This window comes from Balaenoptera borealis (genome assembly GCF_965194805.1).
Source record: "Balaenoptera borealis genome assembly, chromosome: 15".
NCBI lineage: Eukaryota > Metazoa > Chordata > Mammalia > Artiodactyla > Balaenopteridae > Balaenoptera > Balaenoptera borealis.
Genome location: NC_138871.1, coordinates 52,394,100 through 52,419,494, shown reverse-complemented (window position 1 = coordinate 52,419,494; position 25,395 = coordinate 52,394,100). Strand labels below are relative to the sequence as shown.

Here is a 25,395-nt window from a genome sequence, read left to right as displayed (position 1 = left end):
GGAGAGGCCACAGCATCTAAAAGGAAGGAGCCCTTTCTTAGCCTGAGGTTCAGAAGAATCTGCACCAAAGAAAGGGGTCCCTATCAATGTCTATAATCCTGAAACGATGGGAGGATCCCATCCCAGCTTGTCAAGCAGGTCTGGTTCTCTATGCTCGCCATCCTGTCAGGCAGGATGTCAAACAAGCCCTTTAGGCATGGGTCTAGGCTCCAACAAACCCCCTGACCTTGGGAGCCCGGCTTTTCCCAGCAGCCCCTGGCATCTGGGGCACTGAGCCCTTTGGCCTGAGGTAAAGGACAATGATGATTGAAAAGGGCGGCAGTAGGGGGGAACCAGGGGAACATGGACAAAAATACGTGCATACCACTGAGTCCTGAGCTACCATTGTACACTAGAGGACTGGTGTTTCTCTGGGAGGTTGCTGAGCAGGAAGAGTCCCTTTCCTAGCTCCCTTGAACCATGCTTTCGATTCCTTCAGCAGCGTGCTCAAGCTGCCTGCAATTGCCTCCTTCCAAAGCCAAAGCATAGGAAAAGAAGTGAAAACAGCTAAGGCTGCAGCATGAGCAACTCAGAATAGACTTTAGGAAGCAGTGGTGACAGAGAAGACTGCCAAGGAAGGTTATGAGCTTTCCTACTCTGGAGGCAGGTCCTGTTCCCGCCTGTGGGGATGGGATTCTTTGCAGTCCTGCGCGCCGGTCAGCAGATTGCCCGGATGCCTTTTTGGCCCATCTAGCTCAAGGAGCCATGATGACTGTGTCTTAAGCCTCCTGTTCTCTTCCTGGGGCTCACTTTCTCTGGGTTGGCTGCTATTTTGCCTGCTATTAAGTCCTCATGGTCTAGATGGCTCTGTCATGGGAATGTCTACTTTCCCCTCTGGATAGCTCAGATCCCCAGATTATTTCCTGTTGCCTAGGCGACACCTCTAACTGGATGCCTTTTAATCTTTCCTTCTTTTAAAGGGATAAACCTGATACTTTATTTCTAGGTCCTGTTAGAGGACTCTGCCCTAAACAATGCGTGCCTCTCTGAGCACAGTGTGACCGCAGCCGTTGCTCAGATGGGGGAAGGGTGGCAGTGTTGGGGAGGCTCATGGAGCTGGCCTGGCTGACGTCACAGTGCATCCTGGAAGCGTGGCTCTCTGGAAGCCTACCCTTCAGGAACTGGCAAGACTGACTTCTGTCCTGGCCAGCTCCTCCTCACTGGCTTCACCCCAGCTTACAGTCTGTGTTTAAAAACCAATCCCAATCCAAATTAGAAATTATCCCTCACCCCCCAAAAAAGAAGTTACCCAAAGTAGCTGGAGAGTTACTCAGATCTTAACTTGTTTTTTCCTTCCTGCCATGAACTGGAAGGGGCGAGGGGAGGCTGACATTCAAGTATGACTCTTAATGCTGTGTGTGTGTGTGTGTGTGTGTGTCTGAGTCTGAGTGTTCTAGGCACATATGCTTCCTTCACTGCCAGGGAGGGAGATTTTACGGCTTTTGATGCTTCTCAGGCAGACGGTGTGAGGTGTCCTGGTGCTTTCCTAAGACTTCCTGTCAGAAGCTCTATATATATTGGTGGGTCACACCGTGTCTGACTAGACTCTGGTATTTGTCCTTGGGATCGTCATCTTTTTGGATGAGAAAAAATGGGCCAAGAGAGTATTGTTCCTTTACAGTCCAAGACCCCCATCTCTTCAATGAAGGCTGGGTATCTGGCCTTCCTCCAGGTCAGTGACCTCCTATGAGGTAGAGGGTGAGTCTGGGAGAAACTGTCCTTCACCTTGAGGATCATCCAGAGCAAAACTTTAATCCTAAAATTGCTTCCATCCACCAGCTCTCTCCCTCCTGCCTTCCTCCACCTCCAATACAGACTGTGTGTGTAGAAAAAACACATTCACGTGAATATTAGTGGGGGCCAAACAGGGTGTAGAATGGGATGTGTCCCAAATACATCATGGGCTCTGGAGTCAAATTCTCTGACACTTGCAGGATGACTGCTTTGGTTCCTGGTGCTGCAGGCCCTGGTGCCCACCAGTGTAGCTGGCAGAGCCCTGATGCAGAGGAGGGGCAGCTGGAGGGGGTACCGCGCTCTGTACCCTCAGGCTGTCTAAAAGGGAAAAAAAGATAAGAAAAAATCCACACCAACAAAGAAAAATCTTGTCTGAGAAAACTCAGACATTCCTGGTTAATAACGAAAAGCATTCCCGTGGATGATGCTGGTGAAAGGAAGGAGCGCTGAGGGGATTCAGAGATGTGCCCTGAGCCTCAGAGATCAGCCAGCTGAAGCGGAGCTGGGCTCCTGCAGCCTGAGTGCTCCTGGCCCTGCAGGCCACTCCAGGCTTTCCCTCTTTAAAAGGAGTTGCCCTGTGTGCTGTGCTAAGTGGACTAACTCCAGGCTGAGAAAGGCCTGCCAAGCCCCTTACCACTGCAATTCCCAAATCTCTGGGAAATGCCACAGTCCGCAAGTTGGTGCTATGTTTCATCCCATTGCATAATACTACGCCATTCTCTGTGTGTAGCGGCTGTACTATATATATACATCAGGAGGCAACATATGGCTCTCCCCATCCCCACCTGTCATAACTGTGACTATATCACTTCTGACGACCAGAAGGAAGCTGCTGGGCTGGGCCAGGATTCTAAATGCTGCGGAGGTAATTCAGAGCCATGAAAAGTTGCACCATATGCTTTGGGGTTGCCAGCTGCTTACGTGCATCGAGACGGGCTTTAGTGCCAGTCTGCAAAACCCAGGGGTGGCACTCTTCTCACTGCCGTGTGCACCGGGCGAGGGTCTGGGGTGCCACTTTTTCTCTCCCTGGAGGAGAATCTGCTGGGGACCACAGTTCTCCGAGAGGGAGCCCATAAGGAAAACAGGCTCCCCCCAAACCTGCCCTTGATAACATCAGGCCTGGCCAAATAGTATTTCTTTAAAAAAAAAATTTTTTTTTTTGGTTTCATTTTATTGGATAAAGGTTAAGAAAGCGCCAGCGTCTGAGAGAAGGAAAGCAAACGCCGCCCGGCTGCACCCCAGCCTGGTGAGGGTCCGTGGCGCGGCGAGGCACGCGTCTACCTGGAGGCGCTGGTCTCGGCCAGGCGGTTGTTCATGATGCCCAGCGCGCCCACGCCGCCCGAGAAGCCGTTCTGGCGCGTGTTGACGCACACGCTGCGCGGGTAGCCGTTGGCCGTCTCGGACAGCTGCTTCTGCAGCAGCGCCAGCGACACCTTGTTGGAGGCCGTGAGGTCGCGCATGGAGATGAGCTCGCCCGACAGGCGGCGGCCCTCGGCGTCGCTGTCGCGGGCCGCGGGGTCGGCGCCGAGCGCGGCCAGGCGGCGGCGCAGCCGGGAGCCCGGGGTGATGGCGTTGCGCCGGGCCAGGGGCGCGCCGGGCGCCGGGCAGCAGCGCGCGCAGCAGCGGCAGCTCAGCTTGCGCAGCATCCAGTTGAGCACCTGCTTGATGAGGATGGAGATGACGTTGAAGAGCGAGTAGATGCAGCACACGCCGAGCAGGATGAAGAGGAAGTTGCCCAGGCGGTAGAGCCCCTGGTTCCGGTAGGCGGCGTGCTGGCTGCTCACCAGGTCCCCGAAGCCGATGGTACTGAAGGTGACGAAGCAGAAGTAGAGCGAGTCCACGTAGTCCCAGCCCTCCACGCTGGTGTACATGGCCGAGGCGCAGCACGACAGCAGCACGGCGAACAGACCCAGGATCAGCAGCACGTGGTACACCGAGGGCTTCCAGCCCGCCAGGCAGTCGGCTTCCGAGAGCGCCGAGCCGCGGCGGAAGGTGGCGGGCAGCAGGCCGCTGCGGCGCAGCTGGCGCTCCCGGCAGGCGCGCATGATGAAGGCCAGCAGCGAGATGATGCGCTCCAGGAAGAGGTTGAAGAACAGGATGGTGCCGGCACAGCCGAACAGCCCGTAGGCGATGAGGAAGGCCTTCCCGCCCACCGTCGCGGGGGTGGTCATGCCGAAACCTGTGGAGACCAGAGCAGGGGTCAGCGAGGTCCTGGCTGAGCAGGTGGTCCCCACCCTGCGCGGGGCAGGCATCTGCAGGTGCTGACATGGCTCCTATGCTGAGTGGCATCGCCCAAGTGGTATTTAGACATTTCTCTCCCTTGGTGGCACTAGATATGGTTCCTAATCTGGGCAACCCCTAAACTGATGGAGGAGACATGGCCCCTCGTCTGAGGGGGGGGGGGATCTATAAATCAACATGGGTGAGGCAAGATGGTCATAGGATTGCTGGGGACCAGGTAGGGTGTGTTCAGTCCAGGTAGCTATATTTGATGGTCTCTGAAAAGGGGTTTATGAAACGGACAAATGGATTGTTTGAGAGTGAGTCCACAACCTTCAGCGAGTAAGCGTGGCTCTGCCACTGGACATCAGCTCCTTCTCACCCAAGGACCACCATCACCCTTGCTCACACTTGTAGCCAAGGGAAAGGTTTTGGCCCCGCTGGGTTCTGTGCTGCCGTGTGTCTGGAGTGGCTTTTATCCTGAGAGGTCTGCTCTGTGCCAGGGCAGCTGCTCAGTGCTTTGACTCTTGTAATTAAGTCTTAATTTACCCATTCGTTCAAAGCACAGTCTTTAAGGGAGCTTCTCTATCAACTGATTTCTGCAGAAGGCTTGGCTTCCCGCCAGGATGCTCGGCCCATGTCATCCAGGGCAGTGCAGAGTGGCGGCTCTGCTCCTCCAGCCTGAGCTCTCAGCCAGCTGCTGGTTGTGATGTCCTTGTGGGACCCATGCTGCCTGCCTCTGGTTATGGGAGGGGATGTAATCCCTTAGCATGAAGATCTACTGCTGCCTGGAGTCTGAGCAGAAAATGCATCATCTGTCTGAGTGGCACAGTAGCACCTATCAGCACCTCTGTAGCAGAGGTTCAGGGGCATCTCTGTTTAATGCATGCCCGACCAGTGGGGTGGCGCCAGCTCTGGGAAAGGGGTGGCTTACCATTTCCCTAAAAAGACCAGGGAAAGTTTTTTTCAGAATGATCCCTTAAACTTGTATGCTAATCATTTTCTAGATTCCTTGGAGGAAATGCCCAATTGCCCGACATTGTCTTCATCTTATGCTTAATGACTCAAGTTAGGAGAAAATCTTATAATGATACCTCTGTCGAGGAAGATGGAGTATGTCCCTAGATTCAGAATTTGGCCGTAAGAGTGTGAAAAAAGCCAAACTAGCAGTGTAACCAGGAACTCAATACAGGGATTTTGCTACACTTTAAGGCCAAACTTAAGTTCTTGAATTCATGAAGAAATCAGCTCTGAATCGATATGACTATACGTGGAGTGGGAGTGTTTGTATTTGTATGTGTGTATATTTATAAAAAGTCCTAGGTTGATAACCCAAGTGTCCAACAGCCTAATTCATAGTCTGTTCATACAAGGAAATACTATACAGCAAAGAAAAAGCACAAACCACTGCTACTTGCAACAACATGAATGAATCTCACAAAAAGAATGTTAAACAAAAGAAACTGGACACAAAAGAAGTATCCCGTTTGTATAAAATTCAAAGCCAGGCAAAACCAAGCTACAGTATCTTTTTAGGGATGCATACTTGGCTGGCAAAATTATAAGGGAAATCAAGGAAGTAATTTTGATAAAAGTCAGAATTGGGGTTTCCTCTGGGGATGGCAGGGTGTGGTGACTGGAATGGGACCCAGGGGACTCTGGGTTGCTGGAAATCTTCTGTTGATCTGGGTGGTGGTTACATGGGTGTTTGTTGTATAATAACTTTCAAATTGTGTGTTTTATGATTTTTTTGTACTGTCATGATAAGAAAAACTTCAAAATGCCTAGACTATTAGAACTGTGAGGGACCTTAATTCTGGTCTGCCCCTCGCTGTATAGGTGAGGGAGCAGGGGCAGAGGGGACATGACCTACAGCTTGTGGGGGACAGATGCCATGCATGTGTCCTGGCTTCTAGCTCGGTGCTTAGACCATCATACACAGCACTGCTGCTACCCATGAGGGGAAAACAACACCTCTCGTAGGGGGATCACTTGGCTAAATTCCTAAAGAAATGAAAAATCCTGAGCCTGGAATATTAATACTATGCCTAAGAGGATATTGAATGGTATTTTCCTATTTTTGAGAATTTTCAGCTAAAGTCTTAAAGCTAAGAGTGACATGTAATATGTTAGCCCTCATTCTAAAGAGAAGTTTTAGATACATCTGTCATATCGATTAAAATAGCAAAATGGGTCTGGTGACTAGTAACCCCTACTACCCACTTCCAGGCTGTACAGAAAGGTTAGAAATTATCCAGGGATAATGGGAGACGGTCCTGAAGTAGGAGGGGTGCTGTGGCACCCACAGGTCTAGAGATGGTGGTGGTGGTGATGGTGAAGAGAACGTCAGGCTGCAGCAAGGGCAGCCTGGCAGTTCATCTCCCAGTGGATGCTGGCTGAGCTGCAGACACTTGAAAGCTTACCCAGGAGCACTGGAGTGGAGCATGGTGAGGGTTTCGGGAGAGCCAGAGGTGTCTCCTGGAGTCTGACGCTGTGCTGGATAGTCCTCTGGGTCAGAGGCTGACCGGAGCAGCCCACACAGGCAGGGACAGGAAGAGGGCACCAGTGGGAGCAGTCTATACTCCCAGGGCACCTTGCACCAAGGATGGGGGAGAGTGACATGGGTCAAGCAGACTCTGCAGACGGCAGCCACATCTGAAGAGACTCTGCCCGGGAGGGCTGCCTGCTGGATCAAGGGTGCCTGAGGGGCGGAGGGCAGGGGACAGCATGCGACGTAGTCACAGGAAGCACCACCCGCTCAGGGAAAGGTGCAGGGCAGTGGTCCCTGTATTGGGGGAAATCTCCAAAGACCCATATGAGCTCCACGAAAGGGTATGTCTGTCCTAGCAGTGGGCATTGTGATGCCACCAGCAAAAGCTAAGAAAGGATGATAGTGGCACCAGTGATGTAAGACCAAGAGGAAACAAACAGATGACCCCTCCCACACTGCAGGTCCCTGAGCCGGGGACCAGGTCAGAGCTGGAGGGAGAGGCTGAGCTTTGATTAGAAGTGAATTTGAGGATGGGATTTAGATTGGGTTGGACATCTGAGAATGGGTCTCAATTTTAAAACTGGTGGTACTTAAAAAAATATTATTTGGAAAACTCTAGCATCTATCCAAGATGTTGTTAAGGAATCCAAAGGAGAATTCTTCAAAACCATAGATGAAGACAAAGCCATTTCCCGTGCCAGCCCATTTAATAAACTGGTTCCAAAGGCCCACCACTCACAGTGCCAGCCCCACAGGTCTCGTTTCGCTCCGTCTCTACAACCTGTGAGGGAGGCACACCCCTGTTTAACAGATGAGGAGACCTCGGGTCTAGGGGCTAAGTAGTTGCCATGGCCGCACAACCCAGAAATGGTGGGGCTGAGCCTGAAACCCAGGTTGGCTGGTGTCTAACATCCACCTTCTCTCTGCCACCCTAGACTGTCTTCCGAGGGCACCGCAGGGCCTCCATGCCTCTTAGAAAACCAAAGGCGCTGGCAGCTGGGAGAGCACTTTCATGTGGGGGGGGATGGCTGACCCTCAGTCACAACTCCTGTCCCCAAGGGTCCACTCTCCTCTTGTGGCTCTCTCTCCACTGACTGTTGCTGGGGAGAGGGGCCACTGCACCTCCCTTAAGGTCTTCACCAAGGTGGACTCATCCCACTTCCCGTGGCACAGCTAAGACAGCGGGGCAATTCAAACCAGACTCAACCCAGGGCTTCGGGACAGCAGGAGGAGGCACAGAAGGGACCACTGCTTCTGGCCCCCAGTCCAGCCGGTTGCCCCCAGGCAGGGGACTCATCTGCCTGCTGGTCTCCTCACAGGACTGCCCCTGCCTGACCTACCCCCGAGTCAAAAGCCATCTCCACTCTCGGGGAGCATCTTCGGATTCCTCCAAACTCCTCCATGATTGGACTCCTGGCTTCTGCCCCAGCACCCCCTTTAGAGTCTGGGTTTCTAGCTGAGGATCTGCCTCTTCCCTGGATGACAGAACCCAGAATGAGCCTTATTTTTCCACCCACGCTTCTCCTTCCCCACAGGGCTGTGGCCTTTGCCAGGGCCTCTGCACAACAGCACCACCAGATATGCACCTGGAGCACCGTCATCCACCTGCTCATTCCTTTTTCCGGCAAACACTTCCTGAGGACCTGGTTTGGCAGGCCTCGGGCTGCTCTCAGGGCTCTGGTGGAAAACCAGACACCCGCACAGAGGATCCGGGCTGCCTTCTTAGAGGTTTTGCACAGCTCCCCACCCCTCTGCTGCCAGTGGCTCAGCCCTGGGCCAGGGCACAGCTTTACCCTGCTGCCCCTATGCAGAGGCTGGGCCAGACCTGTCCTGAGGTCTCCTCATGGCTGTGACTCCAGGCCCAAAATGATGCCAAGTGCTTGACTGGCTGTGGCACTCTCTGCCCAGAATGAAGGGGACAGGCAGGTCAGGAGGTTCTCTGTCCAGCACAGAGGGCACCCAACACGAGTGTCCCTCTCACTGCCCCGATTCCTGAGGTCTGGCTCCTGTGCCCACTTCACCTCCCTTTGCTTTCCTACAGACCCATGTCGGCTCAGCTCCAGAGGCAGGGCGGAGGGGGCACAGTCTACCCTCCTGCCCCATCAACGCCAAGAGGCTCAGAGCTCTGGGCTGCTGAGACCCCTGGGCCAGGCCTCTTGCTGAGGGCAGTAGGGTCCGTGCCCAGTGCTGCTGCCTAGCCGGATGCTTCCCAGGGTGGAAGAACAGTCCCCCAGGCTCTGGGGGGCCAGGCTGGCTCTGGAGAGGGGCCCTGAAGCTTCAGCCAGAGAAAAGGCAAACCCAGCCACCCCGAAAATCCCCCTTTCCCCCACTCACACCCTGCAGAGGCAGGCGTAATCTGTCCCCGGGTTCGCACCAAACCTCTGTTTTGTTTATGCCACAATTGATCTGCCATCCCAGTTTGCAAAGAGCAGACACTTGGGGGCTTTATTATGCCACTTTGACAAAAGCTGTGAAGCTCATTCCCACAGCCTGTCTGGTGCCGCCTTCGCAAATGGGGCCCTGGTGACAGGGCCTCCGGAGTTCAGCTCCGAGAGCCTGGAAGTGAGATGGGGAGACCAGCACTGGTCTGAATCGGGCCCTGGGTGGCAGCCTCTGTGCTGGACACTGGACGCATGTCCCCTCATCCAGTCCCTCCAACCACCCTCAGAGGGACGCATCATCAACCCCAACAATGCAGGCAAGGACGTGGGCCAAGGCAACTGAAGATACTCGGCCGAGTTACCGTTTGTAAGTGGCTGAGCTGCCCCTGAAGCCCTTTCCACTGCGCCAGACGGGAAGCCTGAGCTCATCACCTCGGGGACTTTTTCCCACTGGCTCTGAAGTATCGACTTGGCGGAGGGGAAATATAATTTATAATCCAATCTGGGATACTTTTGAGCACAAATAATTACCCCAGGACAGCAGGTGTAAACCAGAGCTGATCCAAGCAACTGGGATGCGTGATTAAAATGCAGATTCCAAGGCAGGTCCCACCCCAGAGGCTTATTTAGAGGGACCCAGGAATCTACATTTTAACAAATGTCCCCTGATGATTCTAATGTGAATGGGCTAAAGCCCTTCCTTTAAGAAACAGTATTATGCTGTATCCCTGATGACCCTACTGGTTGGAATCTGCCCAATTTCAAATATTTTGATTTAAATTTCTTTTTTAAAAAAAATTTTCAGCTTTATTGAGTTACAGTTGACATATAAAACTGTAAGATATTTAAAATATACATCATGATGATTTGTTGGTTTAAATTTCAAGTGACCTAAAACCCTTGTTGTGGACATTGCAGCTGTCTCCTTAACAACCACCACCCCACCCCTCAACCTAAAGTGTAGCAGCCGGGCCCCTTGGAGAACTGACCCAACTGCCGGGGGTGGGCTCCGTTAGTCTAGGCCAATCAGGAAAATCCAGTCCCTTACCACGACTGGCTCAAGGATGGATAGGCCTAAGCCAATCAGTGAAGGCCATTTTCATGGCTACAGAGACTTGCTCAGGAATGGGTATGTGACCCCATTCAGGCCAATCAGATGAGAGGAGAGTTTCTCTGATAGTTTCTGGGTTAAATGCGTCTCACTTTTTAAAAAATACTTATTTATTTTATTTATTCATTTTATTTTATTTATTTTTGGCTGCATTGGGTCTTAGTTGCGGCACATGGGATGTTCATTGAGGCATGAGGGATCTTTCGTTGTGCCGTGTGGGCTTCTCCCTCTCTAGTTGTGGCGTGCAGGGTTTTTTTTTTTTTTCTCTCTCTAGTTGAGGCCCGTGGGCTTAGTTGCCCTGTGGTGTGTAGGATCTTAGTTCCCCGACCAGGGATAGAACCCATGTCCCCTGCATTGGAAGGCAGATTCTTTTTTTTTTTTTTAATTTATTTTTGGCTGTGTTGGGTCTTCGTTTCTGTGCTAGGGCTTTCTCTAGTTGCGGCAAGCGGGGGCCACTCTTCATCGCGGTGCGCGGGCCTCTCACCGTCGCGGCCTCTCTTGTTGCGGAGCGCAGGCTCCAGACGCGCAGGCTCAGTAGTTGTGGCTCACGGGCCCAGTTGCTCCGCGGCATGTGGGATCTTCCCAAACCAGGGCTCGAACCCGTGTCCCCTGCATTGGCAGGCAGATTCTCAACCACTGCGCCACCAGGGAAGCCCGGAAGGCAGATTCTTTACCACTGGACCACGAGGGAAGTCCCTAAATGCTTCTCACTTTTAAGAGCTGCCTTGGGTGTGGAGGGAGCAGGAGGTGGCCCCAGGAGTGGTTGGTGGCCACCTGTGGCCGTGAGGAGCCAGCCTTAGATGAAGCTGACACTGCAGAAGGCTGTCAAAGTATCCTGAAAACCCTAATGAGCTGTCCAATCAAACTGGCCAGGCTGCCTGACCTACCCTTGGACTTCCAGTTACATGAGCCCATAAATCTCTTTTCCTGCCTAAGCCTTCTGTGACAGGCAACCAAACACACTCCAGCTGGTGCCGATGGTTAAGGGCCTGGTTAAACATCCCAGGGTCAAGGAAATGGTATCAGACTTGAACTCAAAACTTTGACTGCTGTTGTAGCCTCTATCAGCCAAGTGATCGAAGCAAGTCACTCTAACTCCTCTGAGCCTCTATTTCTTCATCTGTAGAACGTCGAACTCCTGACGCGAGCCCTCTCTGTGAACTGTAATATAACCTGCCAATGGGTGTTCCTCAAGATGAGACAGTAGACTTAATGCGACGTAGAGAGAATGCCCATGATTAAGAAAAAGAAATTTTAAGTAAAGTGAAACACGTTTATTTACTGCGGGACTTTTTAGAGCACTCACCGTGTTAATGTGATTTATGAAACCACCAGGGCTATGCTAACACTATCCAGCGTTCCCCAAACTAATTTGACCATCGAATGTATTTAGTCACCTCAGGTGACTTGAGTATTTCAAGGAGTAATATTTGGGAAATGCCATACTCTATCCTCATGAAGAATTAAGGATGAGGCATTTAAAAACATTCTCGAGGATTTCCCACGCTTTAAAGTCACTGCAACACTGCAATGCCTTTTCAGTGCCTGGCATGTAGAAGGTGTTGGGCCACGTCTGCTGAGTGAATGAATAGACTGTGACTCTACTTGTTTGCAGCAGTGATTCTCAAACTCGATTATCTAGGACCCACCTGGGGATCTTGTTAGCTTCTGGGGTGGGGCTCACAATTCCAAATTTCTAACCTGGTCCCAGGTGAGGCCACTGCAGCTGGCCAGTGAACCTTATTTTAAATACCAAGCACAGATGACTTATAGTATTAATTACCTTCAGGGGCCTGTCTCCACAATGAGATTGGGGACCCCTTGGGAGTAGGGACCAAATTATATTGGCTATTTGGAAGCATAGGTTATATGGGCTGCTCAGGTTTGAATCCTAGCTCCACTACTCCCTAGCTGTGTGTCTTTGAGCAAATTAATTGACCTTTCTGTGCCTCATTTTTCTTATCTGTAAAGTAGAGATGATAATATTTGTATTTTTGTACTCAACTGAGTCAATATGTGCAAAACACTTAGAATAGTGCCTAGCACATTAATAAGCCCTTAATAAAGTCTTCTTCTTCTTTCTGTTCTCCACAGTGAGCAAGGGAATCATGTATAAATTAGGCACTGATAGTTATTTGTTGACTGAATAACTGAAAATAAAAGTTTCAAGAACATCTCAAGGGTGAGAGTTAAATATCAGGGACAGTGAGAAGGCTGAGGTGTGGGGTTGGTGGGCAGAGGAGGGGAAAGGACCCATTAAGACTCATCAGATAAAATACAGGACTCCCAAATAAATATGAATTTCAGATAAACAAATCAATTTTTAATGTAAGTACATCCCAAACATTGCACGGGCCATATTTACACTAAAAAATGCTTCGTTGTTTTTCTGAAATTCATATTTGACTGGGAGTCCTGTATTTTTATCTGCTAAATCTGGCAGCCCTACCCATGGCCCTACTTGTCTGCTGGGCACACTACTTTGAGGAGCGTCTCCTAACATCGCCCTCTCCCGGGATCCTTCCTGACTGGCTGGAGGAGGGATAACAGGCTCACTTTAGCAATCAAGGAGCCTAAAGGTCACACAGAAGTGGGCCTTGCCCACCCAAGGCCAGGCCAGCAGCCTAGTCTTCCAGCGCCTCTTCCTCTCCAAACAGGGAACAGTGGGAGATGTGGAGTGGGCTGTGGGCAGAGGGTGGGGCTGCCATCGGGCTGCTCTGTGGTTGGAGCTGAGACACGGACTCTTGGGGAGAAGGGAAGCCCCAGGCCACGTTCTGTGGAGGAGGGCTGGACGCTTGAGAGGAGACACTTCCCTGGGACTGGAGCCCCAGGCCTGGAACCTCAAGGCTGCCCATGTCATCCTTCTCCAAATCCCTCCCCTGAGGAGGACAACTGACCAGCCTGGCCAAACCTTTTGGGAGGGCTGGGAATGAAAGGAAGGCTGGAAGAACTTTAGTGACGAATGGAAACGTGGAGGGGATAATAATAGCTGAAACGTGTTGAGCCCTCACTATTTCCAGGCACTGTGCCAAAGCTTCATGTGTATCAATGCATATTCCATCCTCACAGCTCTGTGAGGCACTGGGTAGCATTCATTCTAAGTCACAGCCTTTTTCCTCAAATTTTAACAGCCCTGAAATCAGGATGCATCTTACGATCAATGACTTGACATGGTTTATTTGGCAGCATTCTAAATTCTTAATGGTACACGTTATTGGTGCATTTATAATTGATGGTGTCTTAGATTTGATGAACTACAATGGGAATTATTATCATTCCCATTTGTGAGATTAGTAAACTGAGTCACACTTAATAAAGACACTTAGGTTAAATAACTTGCCCAGATCACAGAGCAAGCAAGTGGCAGAGCCCAGGTGTGAAACTAGAGGAGGGAGCTTGCGATGTGATAAGGGAGAAAGTTAAACGCACAGGAGTTCAGAAGAAAGAGACATAGGTTGCTTTTGGTTGGAGCAGCAGTTCTTAACTCTGGCTCCATAATGGAATCACCTGGGAAATTTAAATTAGTCCCCAGACCAGCTTAGGTCAGAAGCAGGGCTGATGTTCTCCTGGTGCAGAGACTGGGAGAGTCTTATGGAGGAAGAGGTATCTGTGTTCAGTCTTGTAGGGTGGATGGGATTTCGAGAGGGAGGAAGTAGAGGGCTGGGCTTGAGAAAGGTGTGCCCTGCTGGGAGAGCGCTGTGTACAGGGCCAGGGTAAAGGGCTGGGTTCAGCCTGGCTGTTTCCCACGTGCAGCTTGGCGTCTAGCCCACAGACAACGTTTAGTAACTCTTGCCGATGGAGTGGATGAACCTGTGGCAGAAGGAGAAGGACAGGGCTGGGAGACCCTCCCATCCACATTGTACTCAGGCTGAACTTGCAGGAGCACTGTGGCTGTGAGGGTGTCACCCAACACCGCAAGAAGCTTCTCCATCATCTGGGCCTGGCATCCAGCAGCATGTCTGGCCTTGTAGAGACTTACAAACCCTGGAAACATCAAGCTGCAGAAGATAAACTCAGGGAGTCTCCCTTCCTGCAGGCTTGGGAAGGGCCAGCATCAGCTTTCTTGGAGAGTTGAGAGCAGAGGCTGTGGCGTCAGGCTCTGGCGCCTCCACTTGCTGATGGGCCAATGGGGACACGTTATTTCTCCCCCTAAAAGTGGCCTGATGACCGCCTACTTCGTAAGGTTTCTGTGAGGAGTAAACGAGGAGGAGGCTCCCTGGTGAGCTCAAGAAGCAGCAAGCTTAACTGGGAAACGCCCGGGCGAGGCCCCAGCCCTCACACTGCAGCTGGAGAGCCGAAGGTGGAGCAAGGAACAGGCGAACCACGAACCACGGACTAGGAGTTTCGGCGGAAAGGACAAGCCCCCTGTACACACACCTAAGACGACGCTACCGCTAACTTGCTGTCCCTGAGTCTCACCAGGCCTCTGTGTCCTCAGCGGTCCCCGGTGAGTGGCAGCGTCTCCTCTGGGCTGGCTTCAGGCTCTGGTCCCTGCGCCAGGGTCGGGGGGGGGCGGGGGGGAGGCACCACCTTTTCCAATCCTGAAATCAAGGGTGGCAATGGGGGAGGGGGACGCCAGAGAGTGGGCCTGTGGTGGGAAAGCTGAGACTGTGGGCTGCGATGTTTGCTGCCGCTGGAGGGTTTGTCTAAATTGTAACCGAGATGGGCAGCTCCCTGAGGGCGCAGCCCTGGGCTCCTTCCCACCGCAGCCGGGCGCAGGGCTGGGCTTGTGCTGGATGCTCCCTGACTCAGGACAAAGAGGCAACACAGAAAAACACAAGTCACATGGAGAAAGCGGACCCTTCCATTCTCCTGTTCAATTTTGCTTGTTCTCTGGGGGCCTTTGGGATGATATTTGTTTGCTGAGAGCAGGGGGCGTGTGGGGATGGCTGAGAGGGCAGAGGGGCTAGGAAAAGAAGGCTGAACCCCGCAGGCTGCAGGTCGGGGATTTTTAACATTAGGAAAGTGTCGGTAATTTAGGAGTGATGGGCAAGTGACCCCAAGAATCAGCTTCGAACCTTGGCGCTGTTTTCCTCGCCAGTGGGGCTGATTGAACCTGCCCCCTCTGCGCGCTTCATCTGTGGGATTAAGGTTTTCTCTCCTCACCAGAAATCATTCAGCAAAATGAGTTATTAAAAGCCAGTTAACTACTCCTGCCTCCAGCAAGCTCCCGCTTACCAATCTCTCCCGGGGCCCGAGCTGGAGCAGCTGTGAAGCTCGGGCCCTCGGAGGTGGAGGGAAGATGACTCATTTACATAGAGCCCTTCCTCCGTCCTGCCCCCCAGATCTGTCCCTGTCTCTCTGATGACTAATCCTTTCCAGGGATGAGCTCACCGCCCCTCCTGCCCACCACGAAAGGAGCAGAGCCTTAGCCTCAGCCCAGAATTTGGGGAGAAGACTGGCTCCAAGGCCAGGGAAGGCAGGGACGGTCCCTGATGGGACAAAAGTCTGGCCATCAAGAGCCCGCGCTGGGGCAGTGAGATGAGGAAAGCCCTGAAGCCCGCCCAGCCCTGGCCTTGCTCCCTCCACCTTAGGGTCCCACACACACACAGGGCTGTGGTGAGGCTGAGGCCACCTCTCAGAAGGGCAGACACACCTGCCGTGGGGAGAAAGCAGGACCACCAACCCGGAAGTGTCAATACGATGTCAGCTGAATCACATTTCATCTCAAATCCTAGATCAGAGAGGAGCAGATTTTTAAAAAATAATTAATTAATTTATTTATTTTTGGCTGTGTTGGGTCTTCGTTTCTGTGCGAGGGCTTTCTCTAGTTGCGACAAGCGGGGGCCACTCTTCATCGCGGTGCGCGGGCCTCTCACTGTCGCGGCCTCTCCCGTTGCGGAGCACAGGCTCCAGACGCGCAGGCTCAGTAATTGTGGCTCACGGGCCTAGTTGCTCCGTGGCACGTGGGATCTTCCCAGACCAGGGCTCGAACCTGTGTCCCCTGCATTGGCAGGCAGATTCTCAACCACTGCGCCACCAGGGAAGCCCAGGAGAAGATTTTTAAAAGGGAATCTGCGGTGGTTCCTGTCAAGCAAAGGCCCCTGCTCTCACGTGCACAGTTCCAACTCCTCTCAGTTAATTCGGTTTTTATCCACCTGGCGAAGCTCGGGCTCATCGCTGCCCACGCAGCTGTGAACCACATTTGAAGGAGGGCCTCTGCGCCCAGGCTGAGGGGAGACGCGAAGAAAGGGGCCAGTGCCCTAGAGGCTCGTGCCTCGGGGCCGCTCCTCAGGGCTCCGAGTCCATCCCGCTGACTTGGCCTTGGTGCCGGGCCGCCTCGCCATACCTCTTCTCACAGAGGGCGGTCTGGCGGGCTGCTCCAGAGGAGCAAGCAAGCCAAGGAGGCACGATGAAAACAAACCGCACTTTAAGCTGCGGCCAGGGGAGCGCTCTGGAGGGTCCCGGGGAACCCTGGGCGTGGCCTGCTGACGTGGCTCCTAGCCCGAGAGGCTGGTAACCCAGCACGAAGGGCTCCGTTAGGGCCTGGCTGGGTCAGGACGGCCTAGACTTGTGCCCCTGGACTGAGGCTAAGGGCTGAGGGCGCCTCCTTCTGCAGAGGGGGCGGCGGCTGTTCCTACCGCAGGGTCTGCTCCCAGCCCCCCTGCGGGGAAGGGAGGTTGGTCACTGGCTTACGGGGAGGGAGGGGCGGAGGGGCTGGACAGCTAGAGCCTTAGGCTATGCGCCGCACTCCGCTGGTGCGTTCACAGAGGGATCCCCAGAGCTGCTCCCGGAGGCTGCGGCAGTGTGTGGCTTCTGGTCACTATTGAGGAATGGAAACCGAGGCTCAGAGAAGTAAAATGACCAGTGAGAGAACACCACCAGCATTCAGGTCCCAAGCCCCACATTCACGGCTCTTTCCATTCCACGTCTTAAGGCCTGACTCAGCCTTTGGTTCAGAGATCGTGGCTGTGATTTTGTGGTTTTTGTTGTTTTTTAAAATTAATTAATTTATTTATGGCGGTGTTGGGTCTTCGTTGCTGTGCGCAGGCTTTCTCTAGTTGTGGCAAGTGGGGGCTACTCTTTTTTGTGGCGCGTGGGCTTCTCATTGCAGTGGCTTCTCTTGTTGCGGAGCACAGGCTCTAGGCGCGTGGGCTTCAGTAGTTGTGGCACACAGGCTCAGTAGTTGTGGCTCGTGGGCTCTAGAGCGCAGGCTCAGTAGTTGTGGCGCACGGGCTTAGATGCTCCGTGGCATGTGGGATCTTCCCAGACCGGGGCTTGAAGCCATGTCCCCTGCACTGGCAGGTGGATTCTCAACCACTGCACCACCAGGGAAGACCCTGTGATTTTGTTTTGAAACATGCAAACAACTGTACCATGCAGGAGGACTTGCTGTGGCCAAAATGCCTGCCCTGGGCCTATGGCGTGAGTCCGTACCAGATCCCAAGCAACAGGAGACGGAGGCTAGGGCTCAGAGGTGTTAAGGACCTTGTCCAACGTCCCAGAAATTCCAACTCAGGTCTGCCGACTCCAAATCCCACATTCCTTCCACCTCATGGTGATGACCTTGCCTTTAATCCCCTCCCCCCATTTGCACAGAGAGGCCCTGATGACTTGGGACCCAGATTTCTGGTTTTCTGAAAACATTCTTTCTCCTTCTGGTCCATTCTGCACATTGTCCCAGATCGATTGCATTGAAGCATGGCCCTGCCCAGATCTCTCTCCTGCTCACTCCACAATGAGCTCCCGAGTGACAGGAAGATCCGGAATTTCTTAGACTGGGATTCAAGGCCCCAACTTTTCTAGCATCACCTCCTCTCTTTGAACCTTCTTCTTCAGGGCCACGAGTCCCCTCACTGACACATACACACACATATTCATCCGCCAGGTAGTTACTGAAAGCCTGCTCTGTGTCAGGCACTGTGGGGATATGAGGTGAGCAGGACAGGCAGAATCCCAGCCTGAAAGAACCTAGTGTCCAGCAAACATACCATGAATATTCCCTCCTCCGTGCCTTTGCACCCGCCATTCCCCATCTCTCAAAGTCTGCAACAACTTCTTTCCTTTTCTGTTCACCTACCTGAATTGCATTTGTCACCTGACAGCACTTAGAGTTCATCAGGCGTTTAATTATGTGCTGCTCACAATGGCCCCTGTACTACTGACTGTGGTCCCACAGGATTATTTAACCTTGTGTGTTTCTGTGTGCCTTGCCAATGAGGACATGACCCGTGTCTTAGGTTTCCTCTCACACTTTATAATGCAGGAGCTCAAGGAACAGCTGCTAACTTCCTGGCAGAACCAGCGGTTTGTCTAGTGACCACCAGCAGGTTCCGTACCAGAAATATGGTTTCCGTCTTAGTTTCAGTTAATTTATCTAACATGTTTTTGAGACCTGATGTGTGCCAGGCATGGGGGAGGGGAGGAATACTCAGATGTACAATATTGTCCATACCCTGCTGCCAAAGGCCACCAGGTGCACACCTGCAGTTGAACAAAATTGAGTCTACTGACTCACTTTAACAAGGGAGACTGTCCACCATGGGGGGCATCGCTGTCAGCAGGTATCAGAAAGGACTCATTCAGGATTTGGGCTTGAGTTAGGTGACTTGGGGGAGGGCTCAAGAAAGCAGGGCTTTGCTCTGGATTGGATGCTACCAAAGCAGGGAGCAGGGGTAATTCCAGGATTGGGTATTTTAATAATTCTTACCTAGAAGGGGCAATGATGGAGCAAGGCCAAAGCTGGGATTGGTAAAGAAGCAGTAGTTGCTCATGTTAACCAGATGGGGGTGTTTGGTCATTTTTGTGGTTTGGATTATGTTCTTATTTGGTCTCCGTTCAGACATGATTACCGGTGAGTGGTTTGGTTTTTACTCTCACTACCCCCTGGTCCCAAGGTGGCCTCATGTGATGTAGATGTCCTGGGAAATTGCTTATGTTCAAGGTCAGAACCCCACCCCCACACTCCCTGTTGCCTAGCTGTGAGTGCCGGGCCGGCTCCTGGCTCTCAGAGGTTGCTTTTGTCTTTCTCAAGACAGTTCTGCACCTAGCGCTCCATAAGATGCTATTCACTATTTCTTTTTAAAGAAATTCCTTCCAAGTCTTCCAGTTTATTTGGCTATATATATGGGAGACATCATAGAATGCCAGGAAACAAGAGAAGAGGTCTGGGTGGGCTTCCTAGAGGAGGTGCTGCTGGCTGAATAGTAAAGATGCCTTACCCAAGCAGGTGGAGGCAGTGGGAGAGAGTCTTGGAGGTCTGGGCTGGAACTTGGGTTCAAGGGTCATGTGGATAAGACATCCCAGGAAGCATGTACAGTATGAGAATGGGGGCCCCTGGGGAACCCCAGCATTTAAAGAGCAGAAGAGGAGCCTGTGAAGGAGGCTTTCATTCACTCAACAAATAGTTACTGAGGGTCCACTATCTACCAGGCCCTTGGGAGTCATGAGTGATCAAGACAAAGTTCTCTCACGAGGCTTACATTTCAGCATGGGAGATGGATAATAAACTACACACATAATGTTCAAGTAAACTACGTGGCATATTGGAAAGTGGCAAGTGTTATGGAAGAAGAAGAAGGAAAAGAAGGGGAAGAACGAGAGGAAGAGGAAGGAGAAGAAGAAGAGGAAGAGGAGGAAGAGGAAGAAGGAGAAGGAAAAGGAAGGAGGGGATGGGGAGGGGAGGAGGAGGAGGAGGAGGCTTCTCTGGTGGCGTAGTTGTTAAGAGTCCGCCTGCCAGGGCAGGGGACACGGGGTTGAGCCCTGGTCCAGGAAGATCCCACATGCCGCAGAGCAGCTAAGCCCGTGTGCTACAACTACTGAGCTTGCGCTCTAGAGCCCACGAGCCACAACTACTGAGCCCGTGAGCCACAACTTCTTCTTTTTTTTTTTTTTTTTTAATTAATTAATTAATTTATCTTTGGCTGTGTTGGGTCTTCGTTTCTGTGCGAGGGCTTTATCCAGTTGCGGCAAGCGGGGGGCCACTCTTCATCGCGGTGCACGGGCCTCTCACTATCGCGGCCTCTCTTGTTGCGGAGCACAGGCTCCAGACGTGCAGCCTCAATAGTTGTGGCTCACGGGCCTAGCTGCTCCACGGCATGTGGGATCTTCCCAGACCAGGGCTCGAACCCGTGTCCCCTGCATTGGCAGGCAGGTTCTCAACCACTGCACCACCAGGGAAGCCCGAGCCACACCTTCTGAAGCCCAGGCACCTAGAGCCCATGCTCTGCAACAAGAGAAGCCACTGCAATGAGAAGCCCATGTACAGCAACGAAGAGTAGCCCCTGCTCGCCGCAACTAGAGAAAGCCTGCGCACAGCAACAAAGACCCAGTGCAGCCAAAAATAAATAAATAAATAAAAATTTTAAAAGAAGAAGAAGAAAAAAGAGTTGGCTGAGGGGGTGGGGAGAGCCTGGGGAAGGGAGGAGGCAGGTTGCAGCATTAAGTGGGTGGGTCAGGGCAGGCCTCGTTGAGGAAGTAACATCTGATGAAGGACTGGAAGGAGGTGACATCTAGGGGAAGGGTGTTCCAGGCCAATCAACAGCCAGAGCAGAGGCCCTGAGGCAGGGAGATGGAGGTGGGGGAGAAGAGAAGAGGGAAAAATAAAGGAAACACTGGACAAAGAGTTGGTCAGCAGATCTCTTATGGACACTCTCAGGGCAAAGTTTAAGTTACACAAATGCCCCAGAACATGAAAAAAACCAAGGAAACTTCCACAAGCCTCTTAGATAGCCTCATCACCAGAGGGCAGAGAGCAGAAGCAAGAAGAACTACAGTTCTGCAGCCTGTGGAACAAAAACCACATTCACAGAAAGATAGACAAGATGAAAAGGCAGAGGGTTATGTACCAGATGAAGGAACAAGATAAAGCTCCAGAAAAACAACTAAATGAAATGGAGATAGACAATTTTCCAGAAAAAGAATTCAGAATAATGATAGTGAAGATGATCCAGGACCTCGGAAAAAGAATGGAGGCAAAGATCGAGAAGATGCAAGAAATGTTTCACAAAGACCCAGAAGAATTAAAGAACAAACAAACAGAGATGAACAATAAAATAAGTGAAATGAAAACTACACTAGAAGGAATCAATAGCAGAATAACTGAGGCAGAAAAACGGATAAGTGACCTGGAAGACAGAATGGTGGAATTCATTGCTGCGGAACAGAATAAAGAAAAAAGAATGAAAAGAAATGAAGACAGCCTAAGAGACCTCTGGGACAACATTAAACGCAACAACATTCACATTATAGCGGTCCCAGAAGGAGAAGAGAGAAAGGACCCGAGAAAATATTTGAAGAGATTATAGTTGAAAACTTCCCTAACATGGGAAAGGAAATAGCCACCCAAGTCCAAGAAGTGCAGGGAGTCCCATACAGAATAAACCCAAGGAGAAGCATGCCAAGACACATAGTAATCAAGTTGGCAAAAATTAAAGACAAAGAAATATTATTGAAAGCAGCAAGGGAAAAATGACAAATAACATACAAGGGAACTCCCATAAGGTTAACAGCTGATTTCTCAGCAGAAACTCTACAAGCCAGAAGGGAGTGGCATGATATACTTAAAGTGATGAAAGGGAAGAGGCTACAACCAAGATTACTCTACCTGGCAAGAATCTCCTTCAAATTCGATGGAGAAATTGAAAGCTTTACAGACAAGCAAAAGCTAAGAGAATTCAGCACCACCAAACCAGCTCTATAACAAATGCTAAAGGAACTTCTCTAAGTGGGAAACACGAGAAGAAAAGGACCTACAAAAACAAACCCAAAACAATTAAGAAAATGGTCACAGGAACATACATATAGATAATTACCTTAAACGTGAATGGATTAAATGCTCCAACCAAAAGACACAGGCTTGCTGAATGGATACAAAAACAAGACCCATATATATGCTGTCTACATGAGACTTCAGACCTAGGGACACATACAGACTGAAAGTGAGGGGATGGAAAAAGATATTCCATGCAAATGGAAATCAAAAGAAAGCTGGAGTAGCAATACTCATATCAGATAAAATACTTTAAAATAAAGAATGTTACAAGAAACAAGGAAGGACACTACGTAATGATCAAGGGATCAATCCAAGAAGAAGATATAACAATTATAAATGTATATGCACCCAACATAGGACCACCTCAATACATAAGGCAACTGCTAACAGCTCTAAAAGAGGAAACTGACAGTAACACAATAATAGTGGGGGACTTTAACACCTCACTTACACCAATGGACAGATTATCCAAACAGAAAATTAATAAGGAAACACAAGCTTTAAATGACACAATAGACCAGGTAGATTTAATTGATATATATAGGACATTCCATCCAAAAACAGCAGATTACAGTTTCTTTCAAGTGCGCACAGAACATTCTCCAGGATAGATCACATCTTGGGTCACAAATCAAGCCTCAGTAAATTTAAGAAAATTGAAATCATATCAAGCATCTTTTCTGAGCACAATGCTATGAGATTAGAAATCAACTACAGGGAAAAAAACGTAAAAAACACAAACACATGGAGGCTAAACAATATGTTACTAAATAACCAAGAGATCACTGAAGAAATCAAAGAGGAAATCAAAAAATACCTAGAGACAAATGACAATGAAAACATGACAACCCAAAACCTATGGCATGCAGCAAAAGCAGATCTCAGAGGGAAGTTTATAGCAATACAAGCCTACCTCAAGAAACAAGAAAAATCTCAAATAAACAATCTAACGTTACACCTAAAGGAACTAGAGAAAGAAGAACAAACAAAACCCAAAATTAGCAGAAGGAAAGAAATCATAAAGATAAGAGCAGAAATAAATGAACTAGAAACAAAGAAAACAATAGCAAAGATCAATAAAACTAAAAGCTGGTTCTCTGAGAAGATAAACAAAATTGATAAACCATTAGCCAGACTCATCAAGAAAAAGAGGGAGAGGACTCAAATCAATAAAATTAGAAATGAAAAAGGAGAAGTTGCAACAGACACTGCAGAAATACAAAGCATCCTAAGAGACTACTACAAGCAACTCTATGCCAATAAAGTGGGCAACCTGGAAGAAATGGACAAATTCTTAGAAAGGTATAACCTTCCAAGACTGAACCAGGAAGAAATAGAAAGTATGAACTGACCAATCACAAGTCATGAAATTGAAACTGTGATTTAAAAATCTTCCAACAAACAAAAGTCCAGGACCAGATGGCTTCACAGGTGAATTCTATCAAACATTTAGAGAAGAGCTAACACCCATCCTTCTCAAACTCTTCCAAAAAATTGCAGAGGAAGGAACACTCCCAAACTAATTCTATGAGGCCACCATCACCCTGATACCAAAACCAGACAAAGATACTACAAAAAAAGAAAATTACAGACCAATATCACTGCTGAATATAGATGCAAAAATCCTCAACAAAATACTAGCCAACAGAATCCAACAACACATTAAAAGAATCATACACCATGATCAAGTGGGATTTATCCCAGAGATACAAGGATTCTTCAATATATGCAAATCAATCAATGTGATACACCATATTAACAAATTGAAGAATAAAACCATATGATCATCTCAATAGATGCAGAAAAAGCTTTTGACAAAATTCAACACCCATTTATGATAAACGCTCTCCAGAAAGTGGGCATAGAGGGAACCTACCTCAACATAATAAAGGCCATATATGACAAACCCACAGCAAACATCGTCCTCAATGGTGAAAAACTGAAAGCATTTCCTCTAAGATCAGGAACAAGACAAGGGTGTCCACTCTCGCCACTATTACTCAACATAGTTTTGGAAGTCCTAGCCACAGCAATCAGAGAAGAAAAAAAAATAAAAGGAATCCAAATTGGAAAAGAAGAAGTAAAACTGTCACTCTTTGCAGATGACATGATACTATACATAGAGAATCCTGAAGATGCCACCAGAAAACTACTAGAGGTAATCAATGAATTTGGCAAAGTTGCATGATACAAAATTAATACACAGAAATCTCTTGCATTCCTATACACTAATGATGAAAAATCTGAAAGAGAAATTAAGGAAACACTCCCATTTACCATAGCAAGAAAAAGAATAAAATACCTAGGAATAAACCTACCTAGGGAGACAAAAGACCTGTATGCAGAAAACTATAAGACAATGATGAAAGAAATTAGAGATGATACCAACAGACAGAGAGATATACCATGTTCTTGGATTAGAAGAATCAATATTGTGAAAATGACTATACTACCCAAAGCAATCTACAGATTCAATGCAATCCCCATCAAATTACCAATGGCATTTTTTACAGAACTAGAACAAAAAATCTTAAAATTTGTATGGAGACACAAAAGACCCTGAATAGCCAAAGCAGTCTTGAGGGAAAAAAACGGAGATGGAGGAATCAGACTCCCTGACTTCAGACTATACTACAAAGCTACAGTAATCAAGACAATATGGTACTGGCACAAAAACAGAAATATAGATCAATGGAACAGGATAGAAAGCCCAGAGATAAACCCACGCACCTATGGTCAACTAATCTATGACAAAGGAGGCAAGGATATACAATGGAGAAAAGACAGTCTCTTCAATAAGTGGTGCTGGGAAAACTGGACAGCTACATGTAAAAGAATGAAATTAGAACACTCCCTAACACCATACACAAAAATAAACTCAAAATGGATTAGAGACCTAAATGTAAGACTGGACACTATAAAACTCTTAGAGGAAAACATAGGAAGAACACTCTTTGACATAAATCACAGCAAGATCTTTTTTGATCCACCTCCTAGAGTAATGGAAATAAAAACAAAAATAAACAAATGGGACCTAATGAAACTTAAAAGCTTTTGCACAGCAAAGGAAACCATAAACAAGACGAAAAGACAACCCTCAGAATGGGAGAAAACATTTGCAAATGAATCAACGGACAAAGGATTAATCTCCAAAATATATAAACAGCTCATGCAGCTCAATATTAAAAAAACAAACAACCCAATCCAAAAATGTGCAGAAGACCTAAATAGACATTTCTCCAAAGAAGATATACAGATGGCCACGAAGCACATGAAATGCTGCTCAACATCACTAATTATTAGAGAAATGCAAATCAAATCTACAATGAGGTATCACCTCACACCAGTTAGAATGGGCACCATCAGAAAATCTACAAACAAATGCTGGAGAGGGTGTGGAGAAAAGGGAACCCTCTTGCACTGTTGGTGGGAATGTAAATTGCTACAGCCACTATGGAGAACAGTATGGAGGTTCCTTAAAGAACTAAAAGTAGAATTACCATATGACCCAGCAATCCCACTACTGGGCATATACCCAAAGAAAACCATAATTCAAAAAGACACATGCACCCCAATGTTCATTGCAGCACTATTTACAATAGCCAGGTCATGGAAGCTACCTAAATGCTCATCGACAGACGAATACATAAAGAAGATGTGGTACATATATACAATGGAATATTACTCAGCCATAAAAAGGAACAAA

At 49.4% G+C, this 25,395-nt stretch overlaps 1 protein-coding gene and 1 long non-coding RNA gene across 2 annotated transcripts in view; one reads left to right on the top strand and one right to left on the bottom strand.

The window, feature by feature from the left end:
* Positions 1–1,613: 1,613 nt before the first annotated feature.
* The window catches only part of KCNK12 (potassium two pore domain channel subfamily K member 12), a 51,194-nt gene continuing 27,412 nt past the window's right edge, over positions 1,614–25,395 (bottom strand). The window contains exon 2 of the mRNA XM_082358258.1: positions 1,614–3,952. Coding sequence (XP_082214384.1) covers positions 3,051–3,952 — 902 coding nt within the window. The 3' untranslated portion in view covers positions 1,614–3,050. The remainder of the gene's footprint in view (positions 3,953–25,395) is intronic.
* LOC309612516 overlaps positions 3,961–25,395 on the top strand; it is a 28,940-nt gene continuing 7,505 nt past the window's right edge. The window contains exon 1 of the long non-coding RNA XR_014235238.1: positions 3,961–14,423. This is a non-coding gene — a long non-coding RNA (uncharacterized lncRNA). The remainder of the gene's footprint in view (positions 14,424–25,395) is intronic.